The following is a 13,330-nucleotide window of genomic DNA, read 5'->3' as shown; positions in this document are numbered from 1 at the left end:
AGCCTGTAAGCTTGGGATAGTCTAACAAGGCCCTGTTATCTATTCCCTGGTATGGGCTGAAGACCAGGGCTGACGGGGCTCTCCAACCCTTTGGAAGAGCTTACAGGAGGACCTTAGACAAGAAAATCCACTGCCTTCTTTTAAAGCATCTCTTAAGACCTACTTTTACCATATGGCTTTTTGTTAATTATTTTATCTGGGAATTCCGGGTTGTGTAGCAATGTAATCTGTTGCCTACCAACACGGGGATTGCCAGTTTGAATCCCCGAGTTACCTCCGGATTGGTCAGGTGTCCCTACAAACACAATTGACCGTGTCTATGCATAATTTTGTATTTTTCTAGTGGTGTATTTCGCTCAGAAGTGTATTTTCACTGCTTGATGAAGACGTAGAGTGTTCAGCAAAGTCCCTTATGTACATTAAGTCATCCTACTCACTCGGTCCAGGATCAGGTCACGGGGGAATTGAGTCCTGTCCCCCAAGGCAGGAGGACACAGGAATCAGACATGCACATTCTACCGCTGGTTTGAATTCCTGTGTTACCTCCGGCTTGGTTGGGCGTCCCTACAGACACAATTGGCTGTGTCTGCGGGTGGGAAGCTGGATGTGGGTATGTGTCCTGGTCGCTGCACTAGTGCCTCCTCTGGTCGGTCGGGGCGCCTGTTCGGGGGAGGGAGGGAGACGGGGGGGGGTAATAGCGTGATCCTCCCATGCACTACATCCCCCTGGCGAAATGCCTCACTGTCAGGTGAAAAGAAGCGGCTGGCGACTCCACATGTATCGGAGGAGGCATGTGGTAGTCTGCAGCTCTCCCCAGATTGGCAGAGGGGGGGAGCAGTGGTTGAGATGACTTGGAATAGTGGGGTAATTGGCCGGATACAATTGGAGCAACAAAAAAAAGCGGGGGGGGGAATCCATATATATATATATATATATATATATATACACACACACACACCTAAACAGGCGCCCCGACCGACCAGAGGAGGCGCTAGTGCAGCGACCAGGACACATCCGGCTTCCCACCTGCAGACACGTGTAGGAAGGCCCAACCAAGCTGGAGGTAGCACAAGGATTCTAATCCCCGTGTTGGTAGACAACGGAATAGACTGCTGCGCTACCCGGACGCCGACATCCTCATCCTTGAAAGAGTGGCCACTGGCCTGTAGATGGTGTAGACTGTGGAGTCCTGGCCTGACGTGTTAGCTCTCCTGTGTTGTGCCATCCTCTCTGTCAGTGTCTGTTTGGTTTCCCCAACGTACAAGTCACAGCAATCCTCCTGGCACTTAACAGCATACACTATATTGCTCTTTTTGTGCCGGGGGACCCGATCCTTGGGGTGGACCAACTTCTGGCATCGCGTGTTCTGGGGTTTGAAAGCAACTGAGACGCGGTTTTTGGAAAATACGTGTCTCAGCTTTTGCGACACTCCCACCACATATGGAATCACCACTGGTTTATGCCTAGGCAGTTGTTGTCCTTCTCCTCTCTTCGATTGCCTGCTGCACTGTTTGGGTGTCTTCCTGGCTTTGACAAGGGCCCAGTTAGGATAACCAGACTTAACCAGGTCCTGTTTAATGTGGGATTTCTCCCCTACCCCGGCCGTTGTGTTGGTGGGGACGTTGTCAGCTCGGTGGTCCAGCGTCCTGATGACTCCTAGTTTGTGCATGAGAGTCAAACCTTAAGTGCTGATCAGTATGAGTTGGTTTACAGTAAATATCAACAATCAAGTGTCCCCCATCACCAATTGCAATTTCACAGTGTAAGAGGGCTGACCTGTCATTTTTCACATCCTCCTTGGTGAACTTGATGTGGTTGTCCACAGAGTTAATGTGGTCGGTGAAATGTGGTACGTCCTAACCCAGGTTTTGTCCACAAATCTAACCAGTGGCTAGGTGGTATCCTTGGATAGGACATCAGAGGCCTCTTTTCCAGTTCCTCCTTATACAATTTGGCCAATACAGGTGAGACTGGGGAACCCGTAGCACACCCATGCCTCTGTCTGTAGCACTGCCTCCTATATGTGAAGTACGTGGACTGAAGACAGTTTCAGGAGCAGACACACTTTGGTCAGTGTTAAGGGTGGTCCTATTGGTAAGGGTGGGGTTGTTTTGTAATTTTATATGTACTACCTCCACTGCTTCATCACCAGGAAGAGAGACTTAACATCATAAGAGACCATTGTTTCATCCCTCTCCATAATAATGTCCCTCACCTTATCCACAAAATCCATAGTGATCTGAATGTGATGTTCATTACTGACTACAAACGGGTTAAATAGATGCCAGACATGTAGAGATGCTATAGGTCACTAAGTTAACCATACAAACAATAGGCCATAATTGCACTATTGCCATTACAGCCTATTGTTTGTATGCCAGTATCTTGGATAACCCATACAGACTAGGCCATTGAAACTCTAGTTCAGCGGTGGCTAACCCAGTGCCATGGAGAACCATGTGTATGCAGGTTTTCCTTCCAGCCGGACTCCACACCAGGTGATTTCACTGATTAACAACCTTCAACCAAAGAGGAAGAATATATCAGTGAAATCACCTGGTGTGGAGTCCGACTGGAAGGAAAACCTGCATACACATGGCCCTCCATGGCACATGGTTAGCCACCTCTGCTTTAGTTAATGGTCACACCCATATTTGTATATGAAACTGGTCGTTGGTTTCGGTCGTTATGCCCCTGTATTGTTTATAAGGGTGGGGGATACCTGCAGCCAGTTTAGACTGAAGCTGTCACTTAGTTGAGTGATGAAACGTATCTGTCAATAGTATCCAGATGAACAGATTCAACCCTCTTTGATTTTCTTACCTGGGTTACTGAGCATGCATCAAGACGTTTATTTGCTCTTGTTTGTGAAGCACTTTGTAACGGCAGTTTTGAAAGGTGTTACATAAGTAAAGTTATTAACCCGTACGGAAGTCTGAATTACAGGTAGAGGATATTGCAACGTGTTGACTGTGACAGCAGTGAAGCATAATATAATTAACCAGCCTCTAACCAACTGTCAGCTCCACCTAGACTCAGCCCCTCCACGGACTGCCCTCCCCAGCATCTCGCCAACCATCTTAACCTCAGCCTCCTCTAACACCTCTCCACATCGCTACAGCACCGCCACCCTGAGAATAGCTCTGGCACGTCTCACTCGCGGAAACACGGGGTGGGGTGGGGTGGGGGGGTGGAAATTAAAATAAAATATGAGCGTCGTTCCAGAAATAACACCGGAGATTTCTTTTTGTGTTTTTTCTCGCACACCGGTGGCGTCAGTGCTGCAGCCGTGTGTTAATATGCAGCGGCAGAGCAGCACAAAACGGAGGCATCGTGTGTGTGTGTGTGTGGGGAGGGGGGGGGGGGTAGACGGTGCCATGACTGCTGAGTGTGTTGAGCCTGTGTGAGGGGGTCTCCATGGTGGTCGCAGGCCCGGCGCTGCAGCCGGGCCGAGGAGGAACCGGTGGGGTTGTTCTCTCACGCCGGCCGCTGGAGATGCTGCTCCCGATATGATTTATCACAGTGTCCTTGTGTGTGTGTTTTAATGTCATTGCAGCCCGTGTGCGCATTATTGATCAATCTCACCTCTCTCCGCTACACCCCGACCCCAGCCCTCATCTCCACCCCACCCGCCCCGGCCACCGCCACCAGCACTCCTCTCCTCCCACTCGTCTGCTGTTCAACACAAGTCTCTCCGTGGCCGCGACCAACTCCACCTGTTTTATATTCATTCCTCTGTATTGTCTTTTGCCCTCCTCCTCTCCGTTGCTTTCTGTTTTATATGCGTCTCCGTGTTATCGTTGCCCTCCCTCTATCTCTGTCTCCTTTATATTCATCTCTCTATCGAGTTTTTACCCCTCCTTCATCTCTCCTTCTCTCCCCCTTCTCTCTCTCTCTCTTTCTCCCTTTTTCTCTTTCTGAGACATTATTAATATTAATGCGTTTCCTCTTCTCTCCCTCCCAACCCCCCCCCCCGTCCCCGTACTTTTTTATCTTTCTTTTACTACTGATCTCTTTTCTGCTCTTCACACTATTTATACCTCTTTCAGGGTCTTTTCCATAATCATTCCTTTCACTCAACCCTCTCTCAATCTATCTCCATCTTCTTCTCTCCCCCCCGCCACCTCCTCTGCAGCTGTTCAGTATTCATCTATTACTGTAGTGTTGATAATTCCCTTCTTTGCCTGCAGCCATACAGTCATCTATCAGATTAATAATCCCACACTCTTTCTCATTCCTTCTCCCCCTCGCTCCTCCTCGCTCCCCGTCTTTTTCTTTTTTTTTTGCCGTGCCCAGTGAGAATGGACAATGCTCCTTAAATTAGTTTGCATTCAAAGTCCCATCATTACAGCCATCATCATTAATAACTGCCTCTAGATTGCTGGATGCCCTTATTTAAAGGTGCTATATATGTGAGGTTTAGAACATTAATATAGCAGCAAACAACTATTTGCTACGTAAAGAGACAGTGGTAGGGTGACCAGACGTCCCGAAAAATCCGGGACAGTCTGAATTACGAGCAGTTGTCCCGAATCCTGTCGTGTTTGTCCCGAAAACTAGACTAAACCGTAGTTTTGATTGGTTATAGCCTAATAACCTCCTCTGCCAAACATGCCAGCAGCCCTCCGTAACCCCAGCCTTCCTACGAGGTAGGCTAAGTTAATTTCGTTGTCTTCTTGAGTATTACTGCAACTTATACAGGTCCCAACATTAATTAGACGGAGGCAGACTTCTCAGTGCAGCAATGGCTGATTTATTTTTACCATGTGCCCTCTAGCAAGTGTCAGTAAGAGGCCATAAATCACAATATATGACAAATTTAACTTGGACCATGTGTCAACAGCATTTTTATAGCAACAAAGTAACACACATGCGTGCTCTTTTCCCTCTTTTTGTTTTCTGGTGGAGATGAAGATTGCAGAAGTTGCAGTTGTGAGGACAGGGAACGTGTAGCTGCAGGCAGCGTTGCGCAGACAGATGTGACAAGCACCGCACTGATAAAAATGAATAAATAAAATGAATTTTATGTAATGGATAATGACTTACACTCTGTTACATACAACATTGTGTTTCTTTTCCTAATGACAGAGAGTTGACTTCACGTTCATGAACAAAAAATAATACATTTTGGTGTTGCGTTTTGACTTTCACTTGTTTTACTGCTACCGGGTTGACCTTGAACGTAATGTACTGTACTGGAGACCACGCCCACCGTGGCCACGTGACCACACCCACTCCAACTCCTTCGTCCTGAATTTTACCCATCCTCATATGTCACCCTAGCGAAGTAATATGGCGTCCTGGGCAGAGAATAAAGTCACACTCCCTGTGTGTGTGTGTGTGTGTGTGTGTGTGTGTGTGTGTGTGTGTGTGTGTGTGTGTGTGTGTGTGTGTGTGTGTGTGTGTGTGTGTTGTAATCCAAGTTTCTCTGTTCTTTGTTTTGGAAGCTGGTACCGCCGCGCGTGGATGTTAGCGCATGTGAGCTTGCCAGCGTTAGCAGGATAGCTAGCAAGCTAATAATTATGGTTAAATGGGTTTAGGTCACTCAGCAGATCGAAGAAATAGCTCCTTATCAAGCTGAATACGTTACCAATGTTATAAAATAACTACAGCCGACAGTACAAATCAATATTCTAACCAACCAAATAGCCAAGAACGCAAAATATCCTAGAACGCGAAGAGAGAGGGAATGGGGTAGGTTTATTTTGTTTTGGTCTGGGATGCTGATCTGAGATAGCGCTTTAAGGTTATCCAGGTCTAAATAACCTGCAGAGGCGAAGAGGCACCAGCTGTCTTCGGGCTGGTGGAGCCTGACTTGAGCTAGACTTCTATTAGCGTAAAAGTGGACTGCACCATTCGCCACCATTCTCTGGCCCCCAGAGTGTGCAACGCTGTGCTACTATGGAAATAGAACTAGCACTGCCATTCCACTACCAATTTTGTGCAAGCATAGACTTTGGGATTGCTCAGTGGATCCACTCTATTGGTGTTGTGCTCATGTTGGTCTTGACTTACATCAGCTTTTCCAACTACCAGATAGATTGCAGAGAAACAGAGACATATAGTCTAATTTTCTTTTGACATCAAACCATCCGAACTTACACAACAGCACCATGCTACTTTGGATGCTCACTTTGATTATCTGTTTCATACCAACTCCAACCATCTGCCCCGGGTGCAAAATTTTCTGACAGAATGTCTGTTCAGGGATTATGTGGGATACGTGCCATGATTCAAGTTTCAATGCTTCTCAAATATCTTCTTTTTTTTTAATAATATAATTTGCAGCTTAGATATATATTTATTATTTGTCCTATGCATTCTCTGCTGGTGAAAACATGAAGCATAGTCAGCAGTGTGCTTTTAATAACTACTCTCTGTCTCTCCCACTCTCTCATGTTCTTTCACAGTAACTCCTGGTTTCATCTCACTTCTCAAAAGCCACGTTCAAATCCCCAGACAACAAGAAAGAAGAGGGAATAACACCTGTTTATCTGCACATTTCTACACTTAAAAAAAACAGGATAAAGAAAAAAAAACAGAGATTGACAGAGGACAAAACATCTCGGAGGATGCAAGATTAGGCAGAACAAATTGGCACCGGAGGACCAAAGGAAAATAAAACCCTTACAATTCAGCCAGCGTGGAGCCGACTCACCTCTACCTTTGGAAGAAGAGCAGGGTCATGTTCCAGTTGCCATGCGCATCACCACGGTGACCTGCCTTCCCTGCCCCTCCCCCCTTTTCCTCCTATTGGTCCACCTGCTGCTGCGGCTCCTCCTCTCTGGACCGGAGCTCGTGGGAGCCGCCTCCTCTTGCCCCTCCCACTGCACCTGCTCCAACCAGGCCAGCCGAGTCATCTGTACCAGGCAAAGCTTGGATGAGGTGCCCGAGAGCATATCAGTCAACACGCGATACCTCAACCTACAAGAGAACGCAATACAGGTAAATATCTCTCCTACCCACCTTTACCGTTACGCAACCATGTGTGTCTTTTTATGTGACGTGAGGGCACAGGGTGTGTGTCCACGAGCTCTATTTTTTGTGTCTATATTCATAAGCAGACAAATGGGGATTTTAGGATTACACTTTTGATAAAGTTTCTGATTTTGAATGATAAAAAATAGTAATACTTTGAAAACAGTAAAGCAAATCAAGTTAAAAACAATACACTATGTATATCTGTCAAAAACTGCATTTAATCGCCCTGAATTTATATTTACAAAAATCAATTTAAAAAGAGAAAACAAAGCAACAGTGCAAGGACCCATTGGAGAAAAGCCAGTCTGTAAAATTGGGTTTTTATGGGCATTTTGAATTACGGAAGTGACTTTGCAAGCCTGATTTCCTCGGACAGGTCTGAAGTATAGGGGCCCTCACAGCAAACAGTCTTCAGCTTAGACTCTGGGACAGCTACCTGCCCGAGGATCTCAAACCATGTTTTGGCTTACAAGGGGTTAAAAGCTCAAGAATGTGGGCCGGCACAATGCCTAGCCGAACATAAGAGTAAAAAAACAATTCAATCACTTTTTGTGGTAAAACATTGTTTAACCAAAAGATAAACATGCAAGAGATGAAAATGGTAGAGAGGAGTAATTTAAACCCCTGCTTAAATGAAAAAAGCTTGTATGATTTGGAAGAAAGGCATATTTCTGACACATCCAGCCTTTGCACAGCATTATTTACCATTTTATCTGGCACCCAAGGACAGCATCAGTGGTTTAAAGGTGCAAGAGAAGATGACTTAACCACAGGCTATCAGCACATTGTAGGCCGTGTGCTGATTTAACTCTTTATTACAACATTTTTACTTATTGAACCTTTTCTCATACTACTCGCTGAGCTTTTTTTCCGCTGTCATCTTAACGTCACCTCTACTATTTCCTAGCTCCCCTAATGAAATGGGATGAATTCCCTAAACATTCTCAAAATTGTCCAGTCGACAGTATATCCTGTTACAGCGAGTCGTTTTGAACGATAAACCATTGTAGAGACGGACTTCCCCAGTTCCCCAGTGAGAGCAAATTATTAAACTACACGAGATGATAGCGGAGCAGAAGTGGGGCATCAGTCCACCTGATTTGGTCTGCGAGTGTTTAAGAGATGCTGCTTTCAGGGCTGAAAATAAAGAAATAATAACATTATTCATTGCACTCCCCTCTTAGCCTATGAATTCAGATTCGGTCTGTTATATCCTGAAGCTCTACTGAAATGATTAAAAATCTAAAAATGTTTTAACACCTGAAGGCATCCTAGATTCTCTGGCTTATTTTTTCCTCCACTGAGTACCCTGAGAGTAAAGCCTTGACAGCTCCCACCTCCCTCCTAAACACTCCCAGCCCCTCCCTCTCTCCCTCTCTTTTCCTATCGCCCCCCCTCCTGCTACTGCTCTACATACAGAAGAGGCAATGGCCTGACTCCAGGAGCCTCTCTGTGCTTCACAGAGGGCTTTGGCCACACATATCTCACACATTCTGAGATTTAAGAGGCTTTTAGTCACGCTCACTTGCTGTGTGTCTTTGACTTCTTGCCAAATGAGCTCCATTTGGACAACATCGATGCAAATGTGGGGTGTCCAGGGTCCATTGTCCAGAAACACGTCTTCTATCAGGCGGGAAAATAGATAAATAAATAAGAATATCTCTTAAATGTTCATTCCTGAAATGGTGAAAACATTTCATGGTATGTGGCTTTAGTTAATTTTAGCTGCATTGTAGTTATTTCGTAACTGTAAAGGATCTTCATTTAGATGACTGATGAAATGTTTCTCCCACTAAACGTTGTGTCCAAGATGAACTGTTCAACTCTCTAGGATTTCCTTACCTGGATTATTGAGCATGCATCAAGACATGTGACGTTTCTTATTCTTTAGACTGATTCATGGACAAGTGGGCTACATAAAAAGCCTTTATAATTTCAGTATTTTTTTTGTCAAAATATGTTGAATTATATCTTTGTAATTTACAATTGGTTGTCCCACTGGTGGTGCCTTTTTATTAAAAGGCAGCACTTCTCATCACAACACATACTATTCCTACATATCGATGTAATGAGAAAATAAACGAATCTTTGCAATCTAATCACTATAAATGGACCATACTTTTATCCTTCTCTGCCCCATAGATTATCAAGTCGGACACTTTCAAACACTTGAGGCACCTTGAGATCCTCCAGCTCTCAAAGAACCAGATCCGACAGATCGAGGTTGGTGCGTTCAATGGCCTCCCCAACCTCAACACTCTGGAGCTCTTCGACAACCGCCTCACACTGGTGCCCTCACATGCCTTCGAGTACCTCAGCAAGCTGCGGGAGCTGTGGCTGCGGAACAACCCCATCGAGACACTACCTGGCTACGCCTTTCACCGCGTGCCCTCGCTCCGTCGGTTGGACCTGGGTGAGCTCAAAAAGCTGGATTTCATCTCAGATGCTGCCTTCGTGGGCCTTGTCAACCTACGCTACTTGAATCTGGGCATGTGTGGGCTTAAGGACATTCCAAAACTGACAGCGCTGGTGCGACTGGAGGAGCTAGAGCTGTCGGGGAACCGTCTGGAGATCATCCGACCTGGGTCCTTCCAGGGCCTGGTGTCTCTCCGCAAGCTGTGGCTCATGCACTCACATGTGTCTTTCATTGAGCGCAATGCCTTCGATGACCTGAAGAACCTGGAGGAGCTCAACCTGTCTCACAACTCCCTTCACTCCTTGCCCCATGACCTCTTCACTCCCCTTCACCAGCTGGAGAGGGTGCACCTCAACCATAACCCCTGGGTGTGCAACTGTGATGTGCTGTGGCTGAGTTGGTGGTTGAAAGAGACAGTTCCCAGCAACACCACGTGCTGTGCCCGTTGCCGTGCTCCTCCTGGCTTGAAGGGCAGGTATATTGGTGAGCTCGACCAGAGCCACTTCACCTGCTATGCCCCCGTCATTGTAGAGCCACCCACTGACCTCAATGTCACCGAGGGCATGGCTGCTGAGCTCAAGTGCCGGACTGGAACCTCCATGACATCTGTTAACTGGATCACCCCTAATGGAACCCTAATGACCCATGGCTCCTATCGGGTCCGCATATCCGTTCTGCATGACGGCACGCTGAATTTCACAAATGTCACTCTGCGAGACACGGGCCAGTACACCTGCATGGTCACCAACTCTGCTGGCAATACCACCGCAACTGCTGTGCTCAATGTCACCGCTGCCGATGTCAGTGTCAACTATACCTACTTCACCACTGTCACTGTGGAGACGGTGGATTCCACAGGTGAGGAAGACTCTGCCCTGACAGCCATCAACGAGACCTTCATCAAAGTTCACCCTGGTCCCACTCCTTCTGGCCACCTGTGGCCAGATGGCATCCCCACCACAGCCTCCTCACTGTCACCCAGCTGGTCCTCCCCCTCTCCAAGGGCCACCCGGCCCACCTTCACTGTGCCCATCACTGAGCCAGGCTTCTCCGGCCTGGAGGACGTGATGAAAACCACCAAGATCATCATTGGCTGCTTTGTAGCCATCACATTCATGGCAGCCGTGATGCTGGTGGTGTTTTACAAGCTAAGGAAGCAGCACCAGCTCCACAAGCACCACGGCCCTGCCCGTGCCATTGAAATCATCAATGTGGAGGATGAGCTTGGGGCCGGGGCAGGCGGCCGTGGTGGTGGCATTTCGGGGGGCTCCACGATTACCCAGAGTGGAAGTGGTGGGATAGGTGGGGGCCAGGGCCTGAGGCTGCATCACCCAGAGATAGTCAACCTGCCCAACCTGGCACGATCAGAGCACCTCAATCACTACTACAAGGCCCATCACTTCAACAACAATATGATGGGCTTGGGCTTGAGTATGGGTGCCAGCTCTGGTGTGGGCCTCAACAACAACAACAACCCCTCGTCCTGCTCTCAGTCCCAGAACCCGCCGATCTCCTGCTCCCAGGGTCCAATCTCCACCAGTGGGGGCACAATCACGGGTGGCTCCCTGCCCTCCCCTGTGCCCCTGCCCCAGCTGGGCATCCACAGTTCTCTGAAGGGCCTCATGGGAAAAGGCCAGAACGAGCCACTGCTCTTCAGGAGTGGATCAAAGGAAAATGTGCAAGAGACTCAAATCTGAGAGAAAGTAAGATGGGGAGAGATGAGGATGGGATGTCTTGGCAGATGAGGAGATAGAGAGAGCATATGAGAGAGAGGGTATGTGAGACTTACTGTAGCCAATTTTATTCATGGACGGATTCCCTAAAATATGAAATATGACATAGACTGCTTTGCATTGTCTTTGTACTGACAGAGAGGAGCAGCTAGAGAGAGAGACTAAGGCAGACCAAGTACGACATCTGCACTGCACTGGTCCTGGTGATAGTATCTGCCCAGACACCTACAACTTAGACACATACAAAAACACATAAAAAGGCAAAAACAACATAGAAAACACTTGTCACAATGTGTCAGGATTGATTATTAATTACATTTAAAACATGCTAAGATCTGTAGCAAAGTAAAAAACCCTGCCAACTTTATTTATATCAGCGTCAATTCTCAGTGCAGCAAGTTATAAATAATGCACATGTGCAATGAACACCAGGTTTATACAGCTCACCTAGTATACTACCAGACACAATCAGAAGCACCCATGTGTATATTTTGGAGGGAGGCATACGATTGGACTTTGTGCATCAAATTACTGCAGTGTTTGGCAGAGCTGTCGAATAGCAAACCGTGGGTGAGGTGAATGGGTCAGTGCCATAGCAGTGCCAGGCTTCACCGACACAAGTACACAGAACAGGAAAAAAAAAATAGAAGTGCAAGATTACTGTTGGAAATACAGGTATCAGAGTAACACTATGCAGGAGGAGAGCACGGAGAACAGCCGCGGATGTGTTTTACAGAGTGCAATCTGCCACAATCTCGCTTCATCATCTCACACAGCTGCCTGGCTACTGTCAGGAGGAGGAGAGAAATAGTGAGTAATGATGAGAGAGGAAAAGAGAAAAGGACGATGAAGATGTAAAGTTAGCGAAATTACATATTATATATAAATATATTTTCATTCAAAGAAATAAATTATACGAAATTTATCACGCTTCTGAGCGAAAAACGCAACTTTTGAGGAGTATTACAAGGAGCCATTGCAGCGGCCATCCCTTCAGACTCTTGCAGTGATGAAGAGGGGGGCCTCTGTCACCAGGCTGCAGAAGATGAAGAGGAGGGCCTCTGTCACTGGGCTGCGGAAGGACACGCTACAGCGCAGTGGCCTCGGCTGTACAGAAGCCAAAAAGGAAACCTGACAAAGTGTTTGAGTGAATTTATTTTGGTCTCGACTTTTTTGTAGCCACACAAAGTGTTCCCTCTCCTGTCACATTTACACAAACAGGGTCGTTGGAGAAGGGTGAACTTCACGCTATGTTGAGGAAATATGAAATATGATCACAGCCCTCCACCATTTGATATGATACATGGCCATAGTACTAATAATAATGATTGCACTGGTAATAATGATAACAGTTATTAGCTTTGTTTGTTTTCATAATTATCACATAATGATTAAGATGAACACAGTTAATGTTCACCTACGATCTTGTACATATTCATAAAAAGCTGCTAGTTTAGCATGCTCTCTTAAGATAACATCCTAATTTTGCTCAACGATCTCTTTCAATTCAGTGTAATATATATTACGATGATGATACATATTACTGTTATGTTACATGAGATGTTATCATTATTATCATTGGTGTGGCTATTATTACTACTACTGGCGTACGCAGACAGCTGAAAAGTGCGTCTCTTTTCATTTGTGTAGGCAATTGAAAGTGTTTATGACTGATCCTGTCGGGTACTTCAGTAAATTGCGTAACATGAGCGGACCAGTGTGTCGCCACGACCTCCACGATGGAGACTTGGACGGACCACATGTTGAACTCCACGCGCGTCAGTGGGTGATACGGGGCCCTCAACACGTCCTCCTCAGTGCAACTCTCAGAGACTTTTGTGTTGTGACGTCTCAGCCGATCAGGACCCTCGCGTCTCGCGATGGTGCGTGGAGGACAGCAGACGTGGACCTGTGAAGGACCTGTGCTCCTTCGCTGAGGATTATTTTCCCAAACCCGATCCGGGTTTTCTCGGGTGTGACTGGAATGCCAGGCAGCGGGGAGCTGTAACGGACGACAGACATTATCAAGCATTGAAAAGGTAAGCAAAGCTCGTTCACTGAAAGAGGCGGGCAGATTTAGATGATGTGCAGTGTTGTAACGCTGGGGGGGAGGGGATTTTTTTTAAAGTAAAAAGGACAATTAAATGAAAAAAGAAAAAAAATAGAACCTTATAGATCTCTTTTAAAAGCAAAACTATTA

At 46.5% G+C, this 13,330-nt stretch overlaps 1 protein-coding gene across 1 annotated transcript; it reads left to right on the top strand.

The window, feature by feature from the left end:
- The first annotated feature begins 6,699 nt into the window (after positions 1-6,699).
- On the top strand, positions 6,700-11,094 carry lrrc4ba (leucine rich repeat containing 4Ba). Its single transcript, XM_056288496.1, has 2 exons — positions 6,700-6,945; positions 9,124-11,094. The coding sequence occupies exons 1-2, from the start codon at positions 6,700-6,702 to the stop codon at positions 11,092-11,094; spliced, it is 2,217 nt and encodes a 738-aa protein (XP_056144471.1).
- The last annotated feature ends 2,236 nt before the right edge of the window (positions 11,095-13,330 follow it).

This window comes from Lampris incognitus, chromosome 10 (genome assembly GCF_029633865.1).
Source record: "Lampris incognitus isolate fLamInc1 chromosome 10, fLamInc1.hap2, whole genome shotgun sequence".
Lineage (NCBI taxonomy): Eukaryota > Metazoa > Chordata > Actinopteri > Lampriformes > Lampridae > Lampris > Lampris incognitus.
This window is presented reverse-complemented; position numbering and strand designations above follow the sequence as displayed.